The sequence below is a fragment of the Platalea leucorodia genome (assembly GCF_965183815.1).
Source record: "Platalea leucorodia genome assembly, chromosome: 13".
Taxonomy (NCBI): Eukaryota; Metazoa; Chordata; class Aves; order Pelecaniformes; family Threskiornithidae; genus Platalea; species Platalea leucorodia.
In genome coordinates, this window is record NC_138835.1 from 14,926,633 (window position 1) to 14,949,246 (window position 22,614).

Here is a 22,614-nt window from a genome sequence, read left to right on the forward strand (position 1 = left end):
TTCTTCACAGGAGAGGTGCTCCAGCCCTCTGAGCACTCCCTGAGGCAGCTCTGGCATGGATGGACTGACCGCAACTGCTCCACCTGGGTCTCCCCAACAGCACGAGGGGAAAGCCCTCAAGGGCTCATCACTCAGCACAGGCTTCAACAGCCTGAGAGGGATGAACAAAATATAGGGACCAGGCTTTCCTGGCATATCATGTTCAGCTCCCGGGGTGAAGCTTTTCCAGGCCACCCTGCCCAAGAAACACGATGTCTGTAGGATGTTGCCTGCTGGCTCTCGCTGCTTGAAGCTACTGATGCTTGCTCGGCTTGTCTCGTTCCAGCGATGTCCACCTCTTTGCAATCCCACCCGAGCACACCATCAGCATCCTCCTGCGCCTCCTGCCTGAGACCCCCAAGGAGCCTTTCGCTGTGTGGCAAATAACAGACGAGGACTTTCAGCCTCTCCTTGGTGTCAACCTTGACCGTAAGGTTTCTTGTTGAATACATTAAATTCAGGTATTTGCATATATTTCTGCAAGCAGAATGGTATTCACTTGGAAAGTTTTAATATTTTTCTCTATACAGCAGCAGTTTTTGGGAAGCTTTGTTGTTGCTGCCGACATTGCATTTTAAATACTGCCTGGTGCAATTAAAAGATATATTTTCATTTTTAGTCTACTTGTAACATATTCTTTATTTGTATGTATTATTTTTCTTTTGCATTGTTTAGAAATATTTTGATTATAACATATGAAGTCTTTCACCATGTTTAAGCCTATTTATTTACTGTTGTTCAGTATGTGGGTGAAATCAATTTCTCTTTTAATTCTAAGCTGTTACTTGTCCTATTTTCCCTGTAGCCAGTAAGAAATCCTTGACCTATTTCAATCACGACTACAAGGCTGATTTACAGGAAGTCTCCTTTGACCAGCAGGAAGTGAAGAAGATATTCTATGGGAGCTTTCATAAGGTCCTTATCAAGAGAGGGAGAAATGTATTTCACGAGCTCACTCCAGTCTGAGTGTGTTATGCCATCAATGTGTATTGTTCAAAGTGAGGAATGCTTATACAAATGCTTTGCATCCAGATTGCTAGGGAACTGGTGAACCTATTTGACATGCTGAAGTTTATGATTGTGAAGAATTAAGGTTCATCCCATGTTCAAAATACGATTTCCACATATTGATTTCTTTTCTTCCCAGCCAGAAACTCCAAAGCTGAGGATTTTTTAGGTCTTAATAATCAGGAAAAATTGAAAAATCAAACTTTTTTTAATTTGGGATTTTGGTGACCACTTAGTGCTGGAAGGAATGAAAAAAAAAAAAACCTACCCTTGTGAGAAAGCCACCCTATCACTTATAACAGGGGTTTTTTTTTTGGCTATCTATGTCCTCAGAGCAAAGGTCTACCCAAATGAGCAATGGGCACTTTCTATCAGTATCTGTAGGCAATTTCATTATTCAGCTAGTTCTGAAAACTGAATTATTTAATACTACAACTCCAGAAAGGCTTCTCCCAAGGAGAGGTGAGGGAACATCACGGAAAAGTGCAGTGTTGCATAGCAGACACAGCATATACTGAAACTTATTCCTGAGCTCCCTTGGTCCATTTGGTCATTAGAAAAACACCACTAGTAACAGCAGTAATCTGGGAATTGGGCAGAAGGCATTACTGTCTTTAAAAGACTCCCCCATCTCGTCACGGAGCTCCAACCCACCTCTTTCCACCTGCTGCCCAGGTGCACGTGGCCGTGAGCCACTTCAAGATCAAACTCTATCTGGACTGTAAGAAAATAGCAGAGAAACCTATCAACACCGTTGGCAGCATCTCCACTGCTGGCTTCATCATGCTGGGAAAAGTGACAAGGACCAGAGGACCCAGGAGCGGGTCCGCATCGGTGAGTCCCCAGCGGTGCGTGCTGTTGGAGAGTGGGGAGGCTTAAATTTGGAGCTGGCTGGGGTGGGCAGATGGAGAGGAGTGCCATCTCGCATCATTCTCGCTCTGAATGCCTCCAAACGCTGCTGTGACGCATGACTGTGTCCTGATCCCGCTGATCTCTGCGATTTTAATGAGCTTTCCTAGCGTGGCGTTTCTCCCCCTCGCCTCCTACCTCTGTTTGAGGTCTGTGATCAGAGGCAGCAGCGTGAGCGTGTCCCGGAGGTGCTTTCAGCTGGCTGCATCATCTGGGGACTGGAAAAGCACAGATCCTGTGCTAAGATGCTGAAGCAGACAGGAGGCTTTGGGAATTGCTTCAGCAAGGGAAGGTTGTGCACATCAGCCCCCCCCTAGCGATACCGGGAAATGCTGGTGACTGAAGGCAACAGGGCTGGATGCGCCTCGGTCTCCAGCGTGTTTGGGCTTGCCTATCTGCATGCAAATGATAGGAAAACAATCTTCAGTATAGAGGCTCTTTGTCAGCTGTTACTTGAAAAAAAAATCAACACAAACACTCGGTGCCAGCCTGCGGGTATGTCCTTACTGCATCGCACAGCACTGCAGAGAGCCCGCTCCCTACAACAGGAAAGAATAAGGGAAGGCGTGGACTCGGTGTCATGCCCTGTGACAGCCCGGTGCGCGGCCCTAAGGGCAAAAACACCCACGCATGCCATGCCTGGCAGTCTGTTGCCATACTTACTCCACAAAACTGGAATGTTAAATATGTGCAGAATAAGGGGCAAGTTCATCACTCACAATGTGCTAGTGGGACTGTAGAAAATCATTCACGACTTGTGTGAAGCTTTTACTCCTTGGCTCTGCTTTTAGTTCTAGGAGTCCAGGGGAAAACAGTGCATCAGTTGATTTACAACTTCCCTTGCCTCAAAGCAGCACAGTAAAACCAGTTTGTCCCATATGCCTCCCCAGCTGCAAAGAGAGAAGCAGAGGTCTGGGATATACCAGGGAAAAAGTGGACATTGGAATTGCCTGTAAGATATGGGGTCAGCTGTGTAACAAACCAGGGGACAGTGGTAGTCAAACAGTATTTACTTATTTCTTAAATCAATTCTGTGGCAATTTGATTACAAGCCTGTGGCCAACAAGGCAGGAATCTGTGCTTTCCTTGTCCCTCCCAAATTCTCCCTGCTAGCAGCTTAGCTAGACAGATCCAGCTAAATAATGAACAGTTTCGTGCTGCCCCTACTCCCATTGCCTTTCAAGCCCAGCAAAGCTTCATGTCTTCCACGGCTCCTCTGCCCTTGAGAAGACAGAGTGTCTCATTACTGGTTATCATGGAACCTTATTTAATTTAAGATACCTTTAAATGCCGCTTGATCTACGAGGCTCATCTATATCTGTGTGCTGCATGTCACACTCCCTGGTTTGTACAGCTTGCTCGTTGTTAAATGCATGGAGTGAAAGAAAAAAAAAAGATGAGAAATGGTGTCAAGGAAAGAAAAAAAGTCTCTGCCTCGTTATTTTGGTTTGGCTTTGTGCAGCGTGTGCTCCTCTGTTAATCAGATTGGGAAGATGTGTCAGTTGTGAAGGATGTGATGAGAGACAGATTGGGGTTTCTTGGGAGGGGATCACGTCTGTCCTGGGAAATGCTGCTGCCACATTTACTCTTACCTCCGTGCCCCTAAGGGGAGCAAAGCAAAGTTTGCCTTCACATTTTGGTGATGCTGAAGCCCAATTACTTGAGAACCTGCCCGCTGTTGCAAGATTGTGAGTAAATTGGACACTTGGCTTTTGCTGGTGTGAAGCTGCTTGTTGACTTGCTCAGCAAGACACGGAGACCTGAGGGCTTGTAAAACACTCAGTGGCCAGGGGTGCTTTTCATGTCATGGCTTTTTTGGGCACAATTATAGTTGGGACCATATGGAGGAGTCCTGTTAAATCATCACCAAATATTATTTTTAGCTCTTGAATGTCATGAGATTTGGTGATGAATGGTGTGTGCCAATGCTACTTTCTTGTCAAACTCTCTTTTCCACAGTTCCAGCTGCAGTCTTTGCAGATCGTGTGCAGCAGCGTAGGGGCAGAGGAAGACAGATGCTGTGATCTCCCTGCACTGGTAAGACAAGAGGGACCCTCTGCTAATTGACATGAAGCTGGGGATGATGAACAAGTCCATGGCACTGAGGTGACACCACAAGTGACTTTGATAGACTCAAGAGGGAAAGCATTTTTTTTTCCTCTCTTCTCTTGGGAATAACACCTGTGTGTTTCTTGGTGAAGTGAACAAAACTGTGTTTGCTTCAAAACGAAAGAAAACTCCAAATCCCGGTGCCGTGTATATCCCTCCTGTCATGAACTCACTTGTGACAGCAGCCCTGACAGTCCTATGGCTTTGCTGCCACCTCAGCCCTGAGTCACAACATCCCCCTGCTCTTCCTTTCAAGTTTTCTCAACACAGAGAGCTGCTTTGCGGGGTGTATAAATACTTAGCAAGGAGAAAATTATCTTCCGGTATGCGTTATGCAAATTTCAGGCAGGACTAGTTCATGGGTTTTTTTTGTCTAAACTTGTTATTTGACAGAAAAATAAAACACTCGGTTGTTCACAAAAATCTCTCAGTGGAGTAGAGAAAATTTCTGCTTTTCGCCAGCTGAATTTTGAAACACTGAAAATGTTACCATGCCAATCCATCCCGCTCTTGCTACGCAGCTGCTCATGCCACTTTGCGTTGCTTTCATTTCAGAGGGACGAGGAGACCTGCCCTACCTTAGCTCCTGCCTGCTCTTGTACTTCTGGCCGCCCGGGCTTGCCAGGACCTCCAGGGCCCCCTGTAAGTTCACCCTTCCATGAGATCCTTGAAAGCAGTATATTGCATGCGCTGGTGTTGCTTCATGTTTTTTCGGGCACGAGGATAACGCTCCTGGGGCTCCACGAGGTTTTAAAATTATAAAATCATTTAGGTTGGAAAAGACCCTTAAGATCATCGAGTCCGACCGTTAACTTAACACTGCCAAGCCCACCATTAAGCCATGTCCCTAAGCGTCATATCTACACATCTTTTAAATACCTCCAGGGATGGGGACTCAGCCCCTGCCCTGGGCAGCCTGGGCCAGGGCCTGGCAGCCCTTTCGGTGAAGAAATTTTTCCTAATATCCAACCTAACCCTGCCCTGGCGCAGCTTGAGGCCATTTCCTCCTGTCCTATCTCAGGGAGCTTTGATGTCCTCTTCGTGCCAGCGCAAGGCTGAGAGGTGTCCTTGAGGTTTCAGATGCTGCTGAAATGGGGAGACGGGGAGCTGGCAGTGCAACAGCTCCAGCTGGGAACAGGCTGAGCAGTTCCTGGTGCCACATTCATCCTCTTAGGAGAGGAGGACGGGTCACCCTCGGTGCCTGCAGAGATTTCATGCACCAGAGGCTCTGAAATTCTTTGTAAATGAAAAAGAACCACCACAAAACCTTCCTATCTGATTTCTGTGTTAAGTGGCAGCCTTATACGTGTCTGTGTGGGTGGGCAGTTTGAGGAGAAAGGGGAGACTGCGATTCTGTCTATCCCCAAAGCTCTCTCTCTTTACAGTTAACATGACCTGCAAGAAAACCTTGAAAAAAATGGGGGCGAAGCGAAACAGTCATTAAGTATGTAACATAAAGGGATAAAGGGAAAATGCAATATTTTGCCCTACCCATCATGGATGCAGAAGAGTCACCATGGGCTTAAATTGTAGAAGGAAATATTCCAGTTAAAAACTAGGAAGCAGCTATCAAAAAGTTTGCATTTTGGAAGTTTGAGGAAAAACATTTTATTTGCACAAGGCAGCTGAAACCTGACAGCCTGTCCAGAGCACCCCACTCTGGGTGCTTTTCTCTTGGAAAATAACCATTAAAAAACCATTGGCGTCCTTGCTCATGTGAAAAGGTTTCAGATCACCCCTTGCATTACTATGGTTTAACTGTGAATTCAGTTCCACGCTTTGCAAGGAACAGCGCCTCATTGCAGAGTAATTACGTGCTCATTGCGGTGGAAGTTTAATTACACAGCACACTCCACTATCACAGTTTGCTTCAATATCCTAAGTGCATAATTACCAGCTTGCATTGCCCTGTGGTTTAAACATCTCCACAGTACAACTCTTTAAAGAGCAAGACTTTTAAGCATTAGAGAAAATACAGTTTTGACACATAACCTTATCCTCACACCCTTAAACCCTTGGTAATTTGCTGCAGTTACAAGAGCACTCGTTGCTATTTTTAAAACTCCAGTGAGCAAGACTATGTCCCACCTTGTATTTATCACTGTCCTTAATGAGTGTTTTTGACCAGGTCCAGCTGACTTCTGAAATGAGCTTCTGGGAACTTCTGAAAGCACCTTTCCCAAAGCTCCCTGCCTGTACTTCTTAATCCAAATCCATTGGTTTTTTGGAGTCAAGAATAGAAACTTTCAGATCAAGATGTCAAAAGTTCACATGCTGGTGGTTCATGCCAGAAGATTGGTTTCTGCTCTCTGTCCAGCAGTTACGCAGATGCAGAGCTAAACCAGGTCTCCCTAGAGCTGGTTGCTGTCCCTGATCTCAGCATGTGTCTGTCCTCTCAGGATGATATTATTAAAAACAACATAGTCCCAAAGGATTGTAGACATGAGCACCTCTTCTTTTTCTTCTCAAGTGTGTTCCCACATTCATATGTGAACTCTTCTCCATTTATTGTCTCAGCATGGATTTGCTGGGGGAGTTGGCGGGAGGAGGTTGAACGGTTGGAAGTTCATCTCTCCTCGCTGGTGATGAGTGCAGCGTACCCACCGCCTGCCACGGAGGGGCTGTGCTGTCCTCTCTTCTCCCCTTTTCCACATTTGCTGGGTGACTTGATTCATTTTCTTCTTGTCTCCATCTGCTGCAAGCTCTCTGGAGCAGGAAACATCTTTCACTGTGCACAGCAGAGTGCATCAACTTCTCGGTTACACTGCAATAAGGATTATGATATTCGTAACAGCAGCTTTGTGTCCTACTGGCAGGGCAGCCCTGGGAGGAGAGGACCGCAAGGGGAGCAGGGGGAGCCAGGACCCAAGGTGAGTCCTGATACTCAGCACTACCACTGGCTATGTTTGCTTCAGGCTGTGTTGGAGGCATGACACAGGAATGCAGGCTCCTCAGTTAGTGCAGCTGGATGTGTGCATTCCTGGTCTGAGCTGGACTCCTTAGACTGGGGACTGTCTCACTGCACCATGCAGTGCCCAGACACAGCCTTAAGGACTGACTCATTGAGGATGGGTTCTCTTATTATTAATTAAATGCTCAGTTGGGCTTTGGAAATTGAGATGATGAGCCTGATTGCGTTGAGTTAATGCAATGTATGTGGTCAGCAATGTTCTCTGAAAGCAGCCTTGCTGGAAAATGGTCAGTCTTTGTGCTGTGCTTGTTCTGGCTGCCAAGCCTCCAAATCAGACAGATTGGTACTGCTCTGGGGCAGAGCAGCGTGAGGAGCAAAGCAGAGCAAGAACCACACAAAGCCTTCAGGAGCAGCCCTGAGATGAGCATAAGGAACGGCTGGGTCTGAATCCCCAAACCCTGGGGACTAGAGCAAGCCCTGGTGCAAGTGTCCACTGATCAACACAAGGCAGAGCCAGACCAGCCCATTGGTTGCCCCTTTTTTGGGATAACATTGGGAAAGCAACATGGTTATAGGCGAAAGATTTTGAGGAAGGACTGAGAATGGATGCAGATCTTGGCAATGGGTTAAGGAACATTTCCCTTTGTTCTCTGGCCACCTTGAATAACAGGAATGACCCGCTGCTTGGGAAGGTGAATTGTGCTTTGCAAAGCACCATCTGCAGCTTTGCTGTCTTCTCCCATGGAAGATGCACCAAAACCTTGGACCTAAAAGGCAAAGGCAGCTGAGGTTACTAGAGACCCCCTCACGGTCCTGACTTCATCTTGAATCCTGTAGACAGTTCATGCTGACCCAGGTTGTGCAGTGCAGCACATGTGGAGAGCAGGCACTAATTGCTTTCTTTCCTTATGTTTGATTTCATGTCTTTGGCTTTAGGGTGAACCAGGCCCACCTGGACAAGTAGGGCCAGAGGGTCCTAGTGGCCAACAAGGCTCTCCAGGTTCCCAAGGAATTACGGTTCAGGGTCCTGTGGTATGTGATCTCTTCCGCTGCCTTATTTTTGTCACTTGCTCTTTTCAGTTAGAACATGGGTGTCTCAATAAAGCCCCCAAAATGTGATCTATGTATTTACATCATCCTTACTAACAGCTGGACAGCTGCACTAGAGAGATGATGATAATTTTTTTCATGCTGAAGAGGCCCTGCATTTAGTCATTCTGGCAAAAGACTGCTTTTGTCCAGACTCTCCCTAATGTGCCTTTAAACAGCCCAGTGGAGTATTCAGGCATTTTTCTTTGCAATGATCATCATTGCTTGGCAAGGAACAGAGGTGGAGGCTGCTGCGTGCAAGTCTGAGATGGCAGAATCCCCATGCACGTGCTGTGGCTGTAAAGTACCCTGTAGCACCACAGCCTGGGGCGTGGATGTGGAGCAGCAGGATGCTGTTTGCCTTAAAGGATGCTGCAGCGTGCCTAACTATGTGCTTCTGTTTTAATCCAAGGGGCCACCAGGAATTAAAGGGGAGAAAGGAGACACTGGAAGTCCTGGCATGCAGGTAGCGGTAGACGCCATTCCTTCTAATTGTCTCAAAGATTTGCCATTTTTCCCAGTAACTACGATCTGGAAGCTAGATAGAATGAAATTAAAGGTGGGATAACAGTGATTGCTCTGTTTAATGAATAACTCTCTCCTTCCGTCTTTTTCTTCTGTCCCCTGTTACAAGATGAATTAGGGCAATGATAATTAGATGCCAAGTTTACCCAGCAATTCTGATTTACAGGGCATTCCTGGTGTGCAGGGAGCTCCAGGCAAGGATGGTCTTCAAGGTGCAAAGGTAAAATACCTCATCTCTGAGTTTTCATGCATGGGTATCTATGATTCTGCTGTGAGCGTACCAGCAGAGACCCGAAACATCCAGCTTTCCTAGTGCACTCAGTGCATAAGTGAATGGTCTTTTCACAAAGCCAGAGGGATTGGGGGGAAAAAAAAAATGGGGTCATCTCAGGTTTGGCCAGATTTGACCAGGTGCCACCTTTCTTACCTGCTTGGCAGATGAATTTTTTACCCATTCCTAGCAAGCTCCTATTAAAAGCAGCACATAGAAAAACCACCTCATTGCTTACTAGGTCTCTTTGAATCCTCTCGTTAAAAAATGTCTGGATTTGGCTTTGCAGGGGGTGAGGGGACTAGAAGGCACAGCTGGGCCTCCAGGACCTCCTGGACCAAGGGTGAGTACTCACTATGAGTGATGCTTATTGAAATCTCTTCCTCAGCAAGGGCTTGTGGTTTCTGCTGACAAGCTGTCACCCAGAGGTGTCAGGGCAAAACCCCTTCTCAGGGTATCACGGGGAATATATGGCACATGTCCACTTTGCCTGCCACCGTCAGTGTAAGAAGCAAAAACCTTGGCTGCTTCTGGCAAGTTCTGGAGAAGCTTTGACCCAGCAAGGAGATGCTTGTTTTGCTATTTTTGCTTTGTGGTGCTACTGTTTTTCAACTGTTGGTTGAGTTTGAGGTATATGGGCTTGTTAGACTGAAATCAGCAGGAGCTGGAGGATGCAGACAAGTGTGAAAGGTTTCCCCCTACACCATTTCCCATATCTGCTGCCAGGGCCTTATGTAGATAGGTGTATTCACACTCTGTTGTGCCCAGGATAGCAGAACCTTAAGATCTGTTGATTTACATCCATCTGCTAATTTGAAGGCACCACAGCCCTTCCAAGTTCTGTGAAACAGGTACACTTCACTTTACATGGGAAATGAAACCAAATTTGGTCTTAGATGATGGGTGGTGGACCTGGTAGTTACTGATTCTCACTGCTGAACTATAAGGAATTTGGCAGTCCTGAATGGTTTAAGAGTGAGGTTGCTCACTGCTGTCTTTGCATTAGACCCCACAGTAGTTGTGGTGAAGTCAGGCATTTATGGGAGCTAAGGTTGAATTCAGCTCATAACTTTAACTTGCTCATCCTGGGAAGATGTGGAGCCGGCAGGGTTGAACCTCAGCTTTCTAAATATGAGGAAAGCCCTGTAGCCTTCAGAGCAGGCTCTGAAAGCTGTTCTGGTGCTGCCTTGAAGACTTCTTTCATTTTCACTGATCAGAATAGTTGCTAATCTCTATTGAGCTTAAAGGTAACAGCTGGAAAATTATAAAAGAAAGTATTTCTACTGGTTGTTCTTGGCTTATTTTTTTTCTTCCCTTTATGGCTCCAAAGGGCACAGAAACTTCATGAAGAGGAGATGACCAAAGAAGGCACTTCCCAATCTCTAAGCTGCTGTTACTGTTGTAAAGTATTAGAGGCAAACACAGGTCTTAAAGGAAAAAGAAAACAACAGCATGGTATTAGGAGGCTGAAGAAAAGGGTTATGCTCTAGGCTATGTCTAAATGTGAATATATAATGAAGGATCTAAAGCCTCTAGGGTAAAAAACACATTGCAGTTTGTTGGCAACACTCAGCTTTGCTGGCTTGACCGTAATTGAGACAGTAATAGGAAATGATGTGAACATGACTCATACATGATATACTCTTAACATTGAACTTGTGGCTGGACGAGGTACTGACATAAACCTTAAGGCTACAATGCCCTTGCTAGAGTCCTCTAAACTCAAACTGCTGGTGCCCCTGGAGATGTAGGGAGATGTCAGCCTTGAATAGAAAAAGAAGAAAGTTAGGAAGTAAGTGGACTTTTATATGTGTCTTGTAATTAATGTCTGCAGGGTTTCCAAGGAGTGACAGGCTCCCGAGGCAGCAGTGGAGAGAAGGGACCTCCGGGTGACGTTGGGCCAACAGTAAGTTTCTGCTTTTGGGTCTCAAAGAAGGCCAAGACATGAAATAACTGAGTGGAAACAAGCTGTTCCCACAGCAGCTCTCCCTCGGAGTCTAAAGAATAGTTTTAATTCACACTCATCCTTCTTAAGGAGATGTCTGGATATGCAAAGCCCAGGCTACTTAACTGTTGATAAAGCATTTAACAAATCCCACCTCCCTTTGCTCTCTGTAGATTCACAAGCTACACAAAATCCAACATCCAAACAAATTTCTCGTGTAAGATTCTAGAATAAAGCAAGAGAGTCAGTCCCAAGCTGGAGTAGCCAGCATTGGGCTTGCAGGGGCAACTGCAGGTCTAAATGTCAGTTATTTCTTCTTCTCAGATATTAAAAAACACCTGCTATTTTGGGAAATCTGTTCTAAGATTGTGTCTGAGGAATTTCTCCATCCCTGTTGATGGTGCTTTATGCCACTGCTCTAGCTGCTGCTTTATTTTTCTTTTTGAAAAAGAAACTAAAATATTCCTATGAACTTGAAGCTCTTCTAGTCACTGTCGTGAGGTCAAGGAAACGACAAGAGTGTGGGAAAGAAACTTTGTGCTCCATGTTCCACATTCCCATTGATTTTTTTGTTTTCTTCTGCTCTTCCTTTCCCTAGACTTCTATTTTTTCTTTTCTTTCCTTGTAGGGGCTGCCGGGTCCAAAAGGAGAAAGAGGAGAGAAAGTGAGTTTTTGTGGTGCTAGGCAGCAACACTGTGACTGTATCCTACACTCAAAAGAGTGGATGTGGTAACGTGCTTTGCAAGCTGTGCTTACACGTATAAACCTTCCTAGTGTTGAATAATTTCATGTACCTATATCTTGTTGCCTTTCCACTCACCTGCCCTGGCTATGCTGGTGGGATATAAATAATCCTGCAGCAGTCAGGAGCTCCCTACCATCAACTGTAGTAATGAAGAAGAAATGCCAACTGAAAATCCATTCTTTGCGGAGAAGGAAAAACCAAAACCACTTGACTTTACTGAGTTGCTCTTTTTTAATGTATTGCATAAGAGGGGACTCATTTGTAATAATCCTCTGGCATGGCCCAGCACAGAGCATTTGATGTCAGGAGATCTACGCTGCCTTTGAAGGTTATTTTATTATGAGAGGAAGTTTTTCTCATCCTTACTTTCGGTTAAAAAGAAACCCTGTGGCTTTCTAGAAGTCTGAGTCTCATTGCCAAGACTGACTTATGTGAATTAGGCTTCAGACAGGAGTGAGCTGCTTTTGATGGGCGGCTTTTTTCTCAAGTTAATGCTTCAGTATTAAAATTTTTAATGCCATTCTCCTTCCATTCCCACTAGCTTTTCCTTTTCTATACACTTTTTTGCAGTGGAACTTTCTTTTTTCCCTCCCTTGGGTGTTGCGCCAAGCTTTTATTTAAGTCTGGGTAATCTGCACAGTGATCCAGCCAGAGACGTGTATTTTACAAGTGTTTTTGGAAGTACGCAGTGTGTTGCTTACGAATTTTCACAGATAGAGTCAGTGTTCATTTTTAAGCAGCTTTTTGCATTTTTATCACTTTTCCCCACTTTACTAAAACTTTCTAAAGAACCCCTCAGATATGACTTATTCAGAATACAGTAAGAATCAATATTCATAAAAGATTTAGACAAAGATAGGACGTTGTAATATCTGATCATATTAAATGTTTTACATATCACAGAACATCGAGTTATAGACTTAGCATCTTTTTTGACAAAATTTGAGAGTGAAATTTACTCTCCCTTTTTTGGTAGCTTCGGTAATTAATGAGATTCGGTCCGGGCTTTTTGATGTGCAGGAGAAAAGCAATTATTGATGTTCCCCAATTTCAATTTTACGGCTTCAGAGCTTTGTGATAAATAAATAAAGTTGCATTTCACAGTAATTAATATCTCTGAAACTCAAGCTGACAAAAAAAATGGGAGGAAAGCTATCATGCATTATGATATTGATCCTTTTTAAAAGATATTAATTGTTCCTTTTCCTCCAAATAAAAAAAAATGTTTCACTTTAGGGGGAACCACAGTCCTTGGCCACAATCTACCAGCTCGTTAGCCAGGCTTGTGAGCGGATGATTCAGAGTGAGTACAACCAGCCCAGCTCCCGAGTGCATTCACGCCTCTCCAGCAGCGGTGAACAAAATCAGAGGGGAGACAGCATGAAGCTGTGGTGATCCAGGGAGCTCCTCCGTCCTGTGCCATGCTGAGCACCACGCACAGCAAACGTCCCATCACAGGTTCTCAGTGCTACATTGGTTTTATTGGGCGGCATTAGCACCGAGACCTGTGAAATATTTCTTTGGAAAACCCTTTGGCACTTTGCAAAGACTCCTTTATTTCTCAAATGGAAAAGCTTGAAACTAATTTGAAAGCAATTATTCTTTCGGTGATATGTGCTGATTTCTCTTGAGACAAGGCATTTTTGGTAAAGCTCCTGTGCTGTGATGCATGAAGAGAAGCAGAGGTTTGTCCAAGGTCAGGCAGCAAAGTCATGACTCAGCTGCCCATTTTCCTCTTCAGCTTCTGGTTTTCTCAGTTTGGACTGACAGCCTTTTAGCACTAACTGATAGTTTTAAGTACCTTTTTAGACAACATCCTCTGTTTTTTTCTCTTTTCTGAATTTCCCAGCCAAGGAAACATTCATTTTCTGTCTTCCTTTCTTAGCTCATGTGTTGAAATTTGACTCATTCATTCATGAACATGCAAGGAAGCCAGTTCCTGTTTGGGAAGAAAAGTTAAAACCAGGAGAACCAGGACCACCAGGTCCGCCAGGTCCCCCTGGGAGCAACGGAGAAAGAGGAGAAAAGGGCATCCCTGGACAGCCAGGCAAAGATGGGTATCCTGGAGAAAGAGGTAAGAACAGAAGCATTCGTAAGCATTTTTTTTGCTGTATATTTGATACTTTAACTAAGAATTTTAGTGCCTCAAGCAGTAGTGTAAAGATAACCCACAATATTACTCATCTGATTACTATTTTCCTTTGGGCCTTCTCTCTTCTTGGAAGAGTAACCCAAGTTAGATAGCTCAAAGAGTAGGGAGAAGACAGATGCAGCCCACTCTTTTTGCAAGCTCTGCTTTTGAGAGGAAGGTCAGTTTGCAGATTTTGGAGGATGGACAGTTTGATTTTAGGGGGCAGGGGGGTTTTGCTACAGAAAGGCAAAAGAAACAGCCATTTGGATGAACATGTGGTGGTGGAACGGATCGCCTCTGGGCAGATATGACAAGTCTTGGAAAACACTGAAGGAAGGCGTGAGGCAACTGAAGTAATACTGAAAGTGGAAGTAGGTTTCTGGAGCAGTGGTTCCAACAACAAAAACCTCACACATGACTAAAGAAATAGATTAATGTAATCTCAGAAAGTGGCGTCAGTTATTGCACATGAGTGAGTGAATGGTGGGAATATGTTTTGCTTGGATTTGCAGACAACGTTTGTCAGTGGCTGAAGTAATTATCTGTCAAAATAAAATGAAAAACATTGGCTTCAGCAGTGTCCTAACACCTCTAAGTAACTAGAGACTTGCTGTTTAACTCCTTGCTCTGGCACTGTTCAGTCGTAGCTGGTATCTGCAGAGCTTATCAAAATGTCACTTGAGAGAAAAGGAAAGTAACAACCTGCAGATGTTTCCAGCCTGTCGAGCGAGGAGATGGGAGAAGACAGATCTCACTGAAAAACAATCTTAAGGACACGGCTGATCAAAATATTTTCATCTTAAAAATATGAAAAATGGAATTTTGTCAAAATGCGCCTGTTTCACTGAGATGTACTGGTTTCACGAGCAATTTCATGTGAAAACAGCAAGCCTGGCTTACCAGCAGCTTGTCAAAGAGACGGTTAAGCTTTGTCATTTGTCTGATCCATGTGAAGAGCATGGGAGTGGACCTCACACTCGGGCCAGTGCACTAACACCAGCACTTTGAACTTCTCTGTGAAAAATCTCCATTTTCACCCATATCAGGCTGCAAATCAATGCTGGTGGGAACCTTGTTTGTCATGGTCAACTGGCCACTCTGGAAAAGAGCGTAGGTGCCAAGACAGAGTTAAAGGAAACGGATATTTCTCTGTGTTGCCAGGGGCAGTGACTCCACTTCAACATCTAATAAGAGCCTGGTGGGAGCATTAATTCAGGTTGAAATTCAAAATGCAGTGAAGTGACACTTATCTCTTACTTGTGATTAGGTGCCCCAGGGCCCAAGGGAGAAAAAGGGATGCTTGGAGCCAGTGAGGAAGGGATCCAAGGACCCAGAGGCAGAACAGGTAGAGTGAATACAACCTCTTTGTATTGACCCAGTGGGGCCATCCAGAGCTCACCAACTGCCAGATTCAAAGCGTCATTCAGACTTAGGACCTGGCGGGGCAGATTGACCTTCCCACTGCAGCACTGTTGGCAGCATCCTGGATGGTTCCTCTCTAATAAGATGTAAGAGATTGCTCCAGGCAGCCTCCTCCTTCTGGTACCCATTCCCAGGTAATTATGTATTTTAAGGAGCTGAGATACATCCAAGGAGTTTTAGTTTTGCTGCCTTTTTGCATGCAAGATCAGATGCTCAGGGGATAGAAACTCTGAAAATTCAGCTCGTGAAACACAAGGGGGTTTTGAGTAATCTGTTAGGATTTGGTGTACTCCTCCATCCTGATCCCTGTTACTTGGAATGAGTGGGAGGTTTGCCACTGATGTAACAAACCGAGCACTATCAAGAGAATTTTAATTTTTATAGTTGAGGTGTAAAGACAAACAAAAACCAATGACTCTGGCATGGTTAAGCTGATTTTCTGCATTGGCACATAGGTGGACTTTGGATTCTCACTGCCAGGCTCCATTTTTAGCCAAGCTGGGCACCCTTAAGGTCAAGAATAAGCCCTCTAGTTACTGGGATTCAGAAGAGGTTTTCCAACTGGCAGGTCCTATTTTTCCACCAAAATGAGGAAACAATACTCAGAAAATTAACCACCATGTAGGATGGAGATAATACAGAAGAGGTATTACACTGAAGCAGCTAAAGTAGATGGGCTACAGCTTACAGTGCTTCTCCTTCTTCAGGCCCACCAGGAGAAGTTGTGCTGGGGAAACCAGGTCCAAAGGGTTACCCTGGAAATGCTGGTCCTCAAGGTTTTCCCGGTGTCAGAGGGCAGCCTGGGCAGTCTGGATATCCAGGGGGCTGTGATATCTCTGGATGTTACAGGGCGGGTAGAAGAGGTAAGTCCTGACTATCTCAGTGCAAAAGTTATGATTTTAGAACTGGTCTCTCTGGTTACTTCTCTTAAGCTGGGCGGAGACCTCTGTTCATCCCTCAGGCACTGTCAGTCCTGCAAGAGCCTCCTTTGCAAAGCAATCAGGATGATTCACATGCAATTCATATGGATAAAAGCCAGTTCAACTGACTGCTCCTCAGCCATCCTTCATAGACTAACACATAACTGCAGGAGTAGTCAAGCAGGTGGAGTGATCGTGGGGGTATCTTCAGTTCTTAATGTCCCTGGCCATGTTTCCGTGGTGGATAGAGAGGAACAATATCTCAGTTCCTACACATACATTTCACAGAGGCTCAATTGCACAAAGTCCTGGGAAATGAAGAAAATCACCGGCACCGAACAAATCATTTACCAGGGAAAAGAATGAACTCTGCACCATTCCTTCTCAGTACTTGATACTGATTTATTCATTTGCTCAGTGGCCTCATCTCCTTTCCACACACAGATTTCATCCCCTGACGGCTGGTGTGGAGGCAGCTGAAGATGCCTTGCCCTGGAAATCTCTGGGTGAAAGCTTCACGCACTCCAAGAGAAGCAGCAACCTGAACACCAAATGTGTTGTTTGTGTTTTTTTTAACGTCCCATCGTTTCCCTATGGACAAGTCAATCAAACACGAAAGCCACCAAAGCGGCCCGTGCTCGGATGAGTCTCTGCCTGTTCAGCACTGGACAGCGGCAGTGTTCAAACTCGCAGTGCGCGTCCCACAGCAAGAGAAAGACGCAGTCAGCAGTGCAGGGGGACAGACTTGTAAGAAAAAGAAATAATGTATTGAAATGCTCAGAAATAACAGCTAATTTTTGCCCATTAGTCTGCTTGTGGTTTATTTTTGTCACTTGTTCTTCTGGGTCCCCAGCACAGAGAAAAACAGCACCTCATGCCCAAAGATGCAAATCCACCGGAGCAAAACTGCATTTTCTGTTGGTTGAGAAGGTAACAAAGTCTAGTGACATTTTGACCGTTTCTGCTTTTGGCAAAGTGCTGATGGCTTCCTTGCAGGGGTGTTATGTACACGAGCACCGCAGACAGCGCCATAACCTTCCCATGATGTGACAAACCCCACCATTTAGCCTCATTCTCTGGGGCTTGGTAACTGTCAAGCAAAGCCTTAGATCAGACAGGGCACAGCCATGTACCAAGAGGAGCTGGAGATTAACCTAGTGGCCTTTTCCATCTCTGCCTCCTGCAGTCTGAGTAGCTATTCCTTTTATAAGGTAGAATATTGAATAGCTTCGAGTCTGAATTTTATCTATATGACATGGAGGTAATTGTCATGTTACCCCTCTCCTTGCATGAGCCATAGTCTAATATGTACCCACAACAAACTGTACAGATACTGATAAAAGTGTAGCTCCTCCTTTGCAATCGCTACTTTAGGCTATGCTCGGTTACTGCCCCTGCTTCAGAAACAATTGTGTCTGAACTGTGATTTAAACCTGGAGCAACAAAACATTGCATTTTTTGCAAAAGTGGAATGCAGCAAAAAGTATCGGCATAGATTTTTTTTCAAAGATGCTAAGAGGCAAAAAATGGAGCACCATGCATATTCCTGTGCACTTAGTCTGGATGTGCAGTCTCTGCAGCTACATGCAGACTGGTAGCTGGGTATTCATATGGCTATAGCCAACCTTAACAGCAAATACATCCACATTTAGAAACTAGATTGTCACATAAATACCAAAGAGAAAGAGGTCCACCTTAAGAAAATTAGGTTGTTTAGACATGGAATCCAAATATTTCTTCTTGTCATTATGGAAAAATCCTATAGAATTAAAAATTTTTGCTAAAGGAGCATTTGAACATATCAGACTTGTATGGGAGTCATCCTACAACAAAAGTCACATAAAAATATGATTACTGCATCCTGTAAGTATTTAAAGTAGTCCTTAGCTTAATGTATGTTCGTTCTCTAGAAACTGCCAAGAATTAATGTTTTCAGTATGACATACATCCCCTTTGGAAAATGTAGGAAAATGCATAGAAATACCACACTGATAGAAATAACATTTCTGTTCACTTTGGAGCTTTCCAGAGTTGCCTTGACATATAAAGCAGAAATCTTTCTAGCTTAGACAAAGTGTTGCCGCAGACAAAGCTCCAGCCAGAAGAAAAAGGAGAGGTCAGAGGAGCTGAAGTATACAGCACATTGGGAACACGGTGTTTGGAAGAGATGCATTCATTGGGATAGACACCCTGCATACATCTTGTGGAGTTGTAGATGTTTCCATTTACACAGGTCAAAGAGCTTTTGATCTGTTTTCCCTATTCTCTGAAAAATGAAGGCATCCTGAAATATAAACCTACCAAACCTCCATTAAGTTGCATTCAAAATGGTTCTGCATTTAGCACTGGGTATAAAACACAATAGCTGTGATAACTGGCAGATGCAAAGCAGTGGGCAGGAAAAGGCCAGCAGGGAAAAGGGGTACCCTGCACAGCAGAACCTAAAATTGTTCCCATGAAACGCTCACAGACTGGGGAAGGTAAGCAGTTCAATGTGGAACATCTGCATTTCGAAGGCAATTCTGCTTCCCTTCCGATTTAAATCAGTGCAGCCAAATTCCCTGTTCTGAACTTGCTCTTCTGCCTGTTCAAATCTAGTAACTGCAGGTGATTTGAGATAGAGCTCCTTTATTTTTCTTTATCCACTGTTTTTGAAAGTCACTAACATCACCTCACTGCCTGCCTTGGGATTGAATCTATTTGATAGAATTTCAAGTGACATTTGCTTTTGTCTGATTATTTCAGATACAACATAAGGGTCAGACTTTAACAAAATTGGGTCCCAGAAGGGCTATTGATTAGGAGGCACACAACCTGCACAAACAACTTCTCCATTTATGTTCCTAAACTTTGTCCCATGAGTGGATTTATTTACTCGAAATCATGGATATTTAGTCCACCTAGTATCACAGAGCATATGTAAAAGTGCTTTGTAACCCAATTCCTTGAAGCCAAGGAGCATTTCTGCTGAGATATTTTAGGCACTGAGAGTGTCCTAATCCAGCGATGAATGTTGCGTGCTACTAAACAGCAAAAAGAAAAGATTTCAGCGGTTGGAGAAACACAGCAGCCCTAAAGGTGGAGGCGCAGGGAGGCTCCGGAGACCCTGCCCAGCCCAATTGCCGTTCCCTCCTCTGTCGGTGAGTACAGAAACCAGCCATTTGTGAGCATTAATACCCCACGCTCTTTGCTGAACACAACCTGTTGTTTTCCCTCTTGTGCTGTTCCTTAGCACGCTTTGTACTGTTCTGGCCCAATTTATCACTTCTAATGCAAACTAGTTAAGAACACTGTCATTCATTGGCAAAGTGGTTTAGAAAATTCTCTTGCAGATGTTTCCTTAGCAGGCACTTTGTTCTCAAAGCTTTAATTGTTGCAAGTAAAAGTTTGGATATTAGTTTTTCTGGATTTAACCCTGTTTTCTGGATAAACCTGAATTAACCTCAGTGCCTAAGTTTAACATGTCCTTGTGAAATCCCACAAGTTGCTGCCATTCCTTCACTTTTGCAGACTAATGCCTGTTTAGCTCCCCTTCTGTTCAGTCCTTGTTAAAATCCTTTGTCCTGATTTGCTCATTCTTATTACTGCTCTTAAGTAATCTGTGTCATAGAGACTTTCTTTTCCACACAGTGTGTCGTGTGACATCATATCTTCGCTTTCTTTAAAACTTCTATCCTCCAGTCCCTAAATTGTAATAAATTTGGATTTTTATCCCTGCTGCAGAGTTTGGTCCACCTGGTGCAGCTGGGTTCTGGCAGAGGCTGAGGAGCTTTCAGAGACAGATTTTTTTGCTACAAGCATCATTTTAAGGTATTAAATTGGTCTCAGGAGTAAGATAGAATAAGCACAGAGGGCTAACCAGCAACACTGCTAACAAGCAGCTCTGAAAAGGCTTTCTCCAGGGCTCAACAGCTTGGCTTGACCAGATTTAAAGGGCTGGAAACAAAGACGACATCCTGGGTGGGGATGAAAGGTCTTATAAATGGACATCACTGCAGTGGGGGAGAGCCCACAGGGGCTATCAAGGCAGGCGGGGCTGTTATGGGGGCATTTTCCTTAGTACTGTGTGCGAATCCTACATCTCACACATGCATCTTTCTGCCTGTCAGTCTCTACACAAGTGGATTTCCTTGAGTCCAGTTTCTTGATAAATGTCTCGAGAGAAACTTATCCAAAAGGGAGGTGATACAAGCTATGTGAATTAGCTCACTGGAGAATGAGATGAGATGGTGGAAAACAGTCCTGAAAATGCTGGGGAAATGAGGATTACATAGATCATCCTACCAGCCAGCTGCAGATAAAATCCTCTGCGTGTCCTATGGCTGGGAAGATGACCCAGACAAAGTGAGCATTAGGGAACCAGAAGAAGGAAGATGTAGGGAAAAACAGAAAAGTGTTGGTAACTGAGGTTGTTACAGTCAGGTTTCTATGCCTTGGGTCCTCTGCCATTCATGGCCAATGAGCTGTGCTGGTGGGAAAGCGTGAAACACTGTGGTGAGGGTATGATCTCTCCTCCACATATAAAACAGAAAAGATCAGCATCTATGTCTGCTTTCTGTGATGCCTTTGGGGTCTCTGAGCTTAGTTTTGCACTCCCAGATCCTGAAAACCACTTTGCTCTGGGTCTCTTCCAAGGCAGTTTTAGAGCTCCTGCTGTATCCCAGTCTTGCTTCCTCACTCTTCTTCTGATGTCAGCTTGTTCAGTCAAGTCCTGGGAATCAGTTCTGAGCTGGGAACATTGCAAATGTTAACAGCCTGGCTGCATACATTTTCCTGGAGTCTTTCATATGCTAAAAGACTCTCTCTTTGTGTTTCATGGGTTTGGAATAGCAGAATTATTCATTATTCTACAGTTATAGTCTGGCTCATGTCCCAGTTTTATTCCAGTTTCTGATCATTGAATCCTACGGAGGGACAACACCCTCCTTAACAACCTCCAAGTTGGAATAACCTGTCTGAGAAAGAGTGGTAGGTGTTGATTCCTCTTTTCTCCCCTTAGATTTTACAAGGAGGTACATGAGAAGCAGAAGGCAAGACTTCATTTGAACTTTAAACTGGGGAACTATTAATGCCACGTGAGAAGAAATGGAGTTGCCACTGTATGAAAAATGTTATGATGTTAGCAAAACAGAGGATGCCAGTGACCTGTATTATCAGAGCTTCTCCCCAAACACCAGTAACATCTTCGTAACTGGTTTCAGCTGTCACTTCCTATCTTGTCCTGCCAAACCCTGTGATCCCGCAGTGGCTCTGACTCTTCAGGGACACAACCACATCCTTAGCACTCCTAATCACACCTGATATTTTTGATGTGCTAATGGAGCAGATGCATGTGGCCCTTTCCTCCTCCTCCTGCCTGGCCGGGCAGTTCTGCCAGGGGCTGCACTGCAGTTTCATGTCCCTGCCAGGTAGTCCTGCTCCGTTGCTGTCACTGTGCAATGCTCCCCTTGAGACGCTGCCATTCACACTGTGTGCACTGGCAATAACTTTTTGCAGAAAAGGTGAAAACTTGAGATGGGGCCTTTGCTGTGAACAAAGTACAGCCTATGCCTACCCCTACTGAATTTCCCAATATGCCACCCTAAATATTTGGCTCTTAAATCTATTCTTAAACCTCTCCTCTGTGGGTCCCCACCCCTGGTCTGCTTTGGCCATCGCCCCGCTGCTGCCTGAGCCCACATTCACTGGGAAATGTGAGCAGAGACTCGAGCTGCTGCTGAGTCTCCAGCCTAGCTTGGAAAGTGCATATGGTTTTATTGCTAAAAATGTGCATGCACAGTCAAGCCTCCCACCTGCTCTGTTGCTATCGGTGCTCATGGGCTCAGGAGAAGGAGGAGGAGGTGGAGGAGGCTGCAGTCAGAGCTCTAAACAGCCATCGTGGGCATGGCTGCAGTCTGGCGATATGATGCCCCTGACCCAGCAATGCCTAGGGTCAGAAATCGTCCCACCTTCATGATTATTTTATCGGTGCACTTGAAATGCGAAAAGGCACTGGAGAGGGATAAGGCCACCTCTGGGAGCCCAGCCTGTCTGCAACACAAACCATAACCCGTCCCCCTCGGTGGCGTGAAGCCGCCGCGATGCAGACTGCAGCTGCGTTGGTACATTTATGCACTAGACCTTGAAGATGTTTGACTGTTTGTTTTCCTTTCGTTGCCATAAGCAAACTCACTGACTGTGAAAAGGGATAAATTAGCATCTCCAAAGACTGAGTCTCTCTATATTCTGAAAACAAGCAAAGAAGCAGCAGCAGCTCAGGCTCCCTCATCCTCCCTCCCTGCACCGTGCCAGCACAGCTCTTCGTGGAACTGGCCCAAGACACGGCTGCTCTACATTTTTGTGAGCTGTACAGATTTTAAGCACTTGGCTGAGTCTGTGAACACAGGGGTCAGTTGTAGCTTCTTAGATGAGGCCAAACAGGCTGATCACTGCATTCATTTTTAGCCTGTATTGCTTGGACTGAATGCAATAACTTGTATTTCAGAGAAGTTTCCTTAAACCATATTGTTTCAGTTCCAGCATTACTGTCACAAGCCTATGCAGCTCTCTGCTGCTCACTGAGCCATGTGGCATGAGCAAGCCTCATGTGC

General features: G+C 44.8%; 1 protein-coding gene across 1 annotated transcript in view; it reads left to right on the forward strand.

Moving 5' to 3' along the window:
• The window catches only part of COL20A1 (collagen type XX alpha 1 chain), a gene marked incomplete at its 5' end in the record, with an annotated part of 48,779 nt that extends 32,129 nt beyond the window's left edge, over positions 1-16,650 (forward strand). Inside the window, 17 exons of the mRNA XM_082326294.1 lie at positions 326-468; positions 845-954; positions 1,723-1,881; positions 3,916-3,993; positions 4,621-4,707; positions 6,882-6,935; positions 7,913-8,008; positions 8,478-8,531; positions 8,757-8,810; positions 9,151-9,204; positions 10,696-10,767; positions 11,435-11,470; positions 12,788-12,854; positions 13,437-13,625; positions 14,950-15,027; positions 15,812-15,967; positions 16,469-16,650. Coding sequence (XP_082182420.1) covers positions 326-468; positions 845-954; positions 1,723-1,881; positions 3,916-3,993; positions 4,621-4,707; positions 6,882-6,935; positions 7,913-8,008; positions 8,478-8,531; positions 8,757-8,810; positions 9,151-9,204; positions 10,696-10,767; positions 11,435-11,470; positions 12,788-12,854; positions 13,437-13,625; positions 14,950-15,027; positions 15,812-15,967; positions 16,469-16,482 — 1,501 coding nt within the window. The 3' untranslated portion in view covers positions 16,483-16,650. The remainder of the gene's footprint in view (positions 1-325; positions 469-844; positions 955-1,722; positions 1,882-3,915; positions 3,994-4,620; positions 4,708-6,881; positions 6,936-7,912; positions 8,009-8,477; positions 8,532-8,756; positions 8,811-9,150; positions 9,205-10,695; positions 10,768-11,434; positions 11,471-12,787; positions 12,855-13,436; positions 13,626-14,949; positions 15,028-15,811; positions 15,968-16,468) is intronic.
• Between the last annotated feature and the right edge of the window lie 5,964 nt (positions 16,651-22,614).